This window comes from Chenopodium album, chromosome 11 (genome assembly GCF_948465745.1).
Source record: "Chenopodium album chromosome 11, dcCheAlbu1.1, whole genome shotgun sequence".
In the NCBI taxonomy this organism is placed as follows: Eukaryota; Viridiplantae; Streptophyta; class Magnoliopsida; order Caryophyllales; family Amaranthaceae; genus Chenopodium; species Chenopodium album.
This window is the reverse complement of record NC_137844.1, coordinates 46,517,591-46,521,678: the sequence shown is the minus strand read 5'-3', so window position 1 is coordinate 46,521,678 and position 4,088 is coordinate 46,517,591. Positions and strand designations below refer to the sequence as shown.

Below are 4,088 nucleotides of genomic sequence, written 5' to 3'. Positions count from 1 at the left end.
AGAAGTGTCGTACCTTGTTGTTTGAAGCAGCCCTTTGAAGAAGTGCCTTGGTGTAATTAGGGTGAATGCGAAAAGCAGAGTTGCAATCTTCAATTGACTTCTCCCACATCCCAAGTTTATGCCAGCAGGTAGCTCGGTTGCAAAAAAGAACTGAGTTGGAAGGGTCAAGCTTCAAGCCTTCTCCATAAGCTGCTCAAGCTTCTGTGGATCTCTCTGATTTGAAGAGATCATTTCCACGTGCACGAGCTCTTGCCACTAGCCTCACATTGTTTAGCAGTTTCGCAACTTTAATATTTTTAGGATCAATCTTCCCAGCTTTCTCAGCACTGGTAACTGCATTCTCAAACCTGCTAGATATCCATCATATGTTCTCACTTTCCCTACAAAGCTTCTAAACTTTTCTCGCTCCTGATAATTAAGACTTCCTCTACTCACCTTCCAAATGCCATCTCGATATGGGCTCGGACATAAAAGAGGTAAGCCTCAGAAAGCATCCCAAAAAACTTTCTCTGTGAGCAGCAGTTCGAAGATGGTTAACTTTCGGTATGTGTGAAAGAATGCTATCTATGTCATCTAGTTGCTGGAGCTTTAAAAGGGATTCTGCTCTACAAGAGAAAAGTTGAACATTCATTGAATCACTTAGCTTGAGTACCAAATAGAAATTTATGGACTTCTCCAAAAATAGAAAGTATACTATATTCCAGCAACCTACTGACAATTAAAAAAAAGTTCACCTGAGGAGAATAGTCAGCTCCAACCGCAATCGCAGCATCTCCTTCCCGCAATGCACTTTTCCATTCTCCAAATTTCCGAGCATCAAAACATCTATTTAAATGCTTCTCCACTACTTGAATTTGTGGAGTTCTGTTGCCTCAGGCTGATGTCCTGCATAGAATAGGTGTTTCCTAGCAACATCTACCTGTCCTGACCTAAATATAGCCAAGAAACAAAATAAATAACTGCAAAAAAATGCAAATTCATATTCAAATAATTAGTGTCTTCAATACACATGGTCGAAGAAATTAAAGTAATTCCCATGTTCAAAGAAAAATCACAGTAAGAAATTGATAGAAATTGATTACAAATTCCACTACCATGATTAACAAATACTTAGGGTCCCTAAAGCAAGTCAATGACATCAATTATCAACTGCCACCATCCGAAAATGATTTCTCCTTCTTAAAGTAACATATCCTAAAAAATATTAGTTTATAAACAATAAGAAAACATGTGCAGGGACAAGAACTATCTAATATAGCATCATTGGAACTACTTGTGGCAACATGATCGGCAGCTAATCATCAGGTGACAAGCAACCAAACCAAGTTTTTAGAGCATGTTAAATCACAATTGGCAATCAAACTTGTAGAATGAAGCCAGCTCGAATTAAACATGGACAATGACAACTCAACCTCAGTGAAAAAAACCCCTTCCTTTCTTCCTATTGACATGATAATTCGTCAAATCCACATCCTTTGAGCAAACGGAATTGGATTAAACAAATCAAAATCCATTTCTTGTCGCAGCTAGATAATTTCCCGGGTGAAACCATGAAAAGTGCGGGACAGATCTGCTTTTGTTTCCTTCAGGTATAATGGGGTAGTTTGAGCGAAATGTCCCCATCTTCAATCTAACAAACCACTACTTAAAAAGAGGAAACAGCTAAATCCGAAACTTGAAGGTATGCTGAAAGCGGAGTTCTACACGTCAATCATCGATGTTGCAGGCAGGAAACTATAGCACCTAGCAACAGGGCAAACAAAAAGCAAACAAGGTTAAACCTTCTTTTCAGAAATGAAACACAATTGATCAACTGAATACAGCTATCAAACAGTCAGGAAGCTACACAAAACACCCTACTCATTCTACATAACTTTATCTCAGGAAAACCCTTGAAAGAAGGATTTCAATGGGAAACTAACATCAACTTGGTTGAAAACAATCTAAGATACAGAAACCGATTGTGCGAATATACCTCTAACTACAACAATATTCACCCTTCATAGATAAAACCAACATTTCAAGCAACAATGGACTCTAACATTCTCTACACACTATCCTAATTACTTCTCCGTACCACTAAAATTTCCCCCATATACTAAAAATGGATGTCAAGATGATAGAATTCCTAAAGGAATCAACAACTAATAAAGCCAAGATAATAAAAAAAAAAAAAGTCAACTAACACCCAAATCCTAAGCAATACAAAGAATCATTCATGTTCATAGCAACAAATAAATAAGAAACCTAACTGAACCAATTTGTACTAATTGAAAAAGGGAGGTACACATGCAACGAACAATTTTCACACAACCCTTTAAACTTGCATATACATATTAGAAATCCCACAAAATTAAATCCACAAAAAGCAGCAAATATTAATAAAAAAACTACTAAATCAAAACATATGAAATAACCCAAAATCCACAGAAAATGGAAACAGCAAATTGCCACATTTTAAGCGTAAACTTAAAAGAAACAACTCAAAACAAATCAGAAACTACAAAACCGAGGTACCCAGAAGCTAAAATTTGAATTTTTTTTTTTTTAAAAAAAAAGACACGGAAAAAAAAAAGATGAAGGGATTATGAAGTTACCCAAATCCAGTTATCCAGAAGTTGAAATTGAAGGTTCCAAGCTCAAAAAAAGTGAACTTTACAAGCTGATTTCAGCAAAAATGGTAGAAAAGAAGCAGAATATGGATGAATTTGTGAAAAAATAGGGAGATGTTAGGCTTCACTCGGGAAATGAACGAATCTAAGAGCAAAAGAGTAAACAATTTAGCCGGAACTGCTGTAATCAATCACCAATGGTTGGTAAATCATGAAGACATAATTGAGCATATGGCAACTAAGCAAGACCCAAAGTAACATAAAGCAGATAGAACGAAAAATTAAAAGAGATATAATTCATAACTAATTGGGGTTTTTATTCAATAAAAGAGATAATTCAGTTCATTACATCAACCCTAATTCATGAACCCTAATTCAAAATTTTACACACCTCTTTTTAACCTCCATATAGCCCTCTTTTGCTGAATTTCAGATCATTCTTCATGAACAAGAAGCAATTTTAATTGAAAATTGGGAAATTCTCAACGGTAACCCACAATTTGTGTAACACTGAAATGGTGACCCTCTTTTTATTTAATTATACATGATGACCTTCATTAAAAAACTTATCCTATTTATGACATTTAATGAGTCTTATTTGGTTAAAAAAATTAAACCATGGTTAGATTTTCTTTTTTAAAAAAAAAAAAAACCTAAAAAAAGAAAAAAAAAAACTACCCAACCCCTCAGCAACCTTCGCCGTCAATTCTCCTAGCCACCGCCGCCACCTACGCCTCCACCTCAGCCTCACTCAGTCGCCGCTTCGACGCCACCAGCCCCTCACCCCAACCCGATACCCCCACCAGACCCACGACACTCCCTCTCTCCTTCGACCCACAACCCACAGTTCACTCGTCGCACCTCCATCCCTCTCCGTTTAGTCGTTGACCACCTGGATTCGATCAAGACGAACACCCTCCCTCACACCCAGACCCGAAACCGAATCCCTCTTAATCCAAAACCGAATCCCTCCTAACCCGAAATCAAAACCACCACCTAAAATCAAAATCATGTTGGTGTTCGAAATGGTGTGCGGTGGTGGGTTTCAGTGTTGTCAGCGTACATAGAGGGAGAGGCAGTGGTCGGGGAGCGTTCTTGGGTCCTAGGTTAGGGTCGCCAGCGGTGAATGAAGGATGGTGGCGGTGGCTGGCAGGTTTAATTTGGAGGTGGTGGTGTGCGTTTGGATGGCTGCTTGGTGGGTTATTTTTTTAAAGTTTTTTTCTTTTACAAAAAAAAAAAAAAAAAAAAAAAAAAAAAAAAAAAAAAAAAAAAAAAAAACTAACCATAGTTTAGTTTAAATTAATCATTTAGTGAAATAAGGTTATAAGGGAGAATAAATTCTTAATAAAGGTCATTTTGTATAATTTTTTTTAAAAAAGGTCACCATTTCAGTGTTACACAAGTTGGGGGTTACCATTGAGAATTTCCCTTGAAAATTTCTATAACCGTTTATTTTTATCAAGGAAAAAGGAGATC

The 4,088-nt window shown here is 36.9% G+C and overlaps 1 protein-coding gene across 7 annotated transcripts in view; it reads right to left on the bottom strand.

Moving 5' to 3' along the window:
• LOC145568975 (TPR repeat-containing thioredoxin TTL1-like) overlaps positions 1-3,546 on the bottom strand; it is a 4,768-nt gene extending 1,222 nt beyond the window's left edge. For 2 of the 7 annotated variants that reach the window (XM_081628351.1, XM_081628353.1), the window contains exons 1-4: positions 2,598-3,545; positions 735-1,743; positions 436-605; positions 14-333 (exon numbers count right to left, since the gene is read on the bottom strand). In XM_081628351.1, coding sequence (XP_081484477.1) covers positions 194-333; positions 436-605; positions 735-817 — 393 coding nt within the window. In that variant the 5' untranslated portion in view covers positions 818-1,743; positions 2,598-3,545 and the 3' untranslated portion in view covers positions 14-193. Of the gene's footprint in view, positions 1-13; positions 606-734; positions 1,744-2,597 lie in introns of all 7 variants that reach the window. The other 5 variants (XM_081628352.1, XR_014096030.1, XR_014096033.1 and 2 more) reach the window with 5 other exon arrangements.
• Between the last annotated feature and the right edge of the window lie 542 nt (positions 3,547-4,088).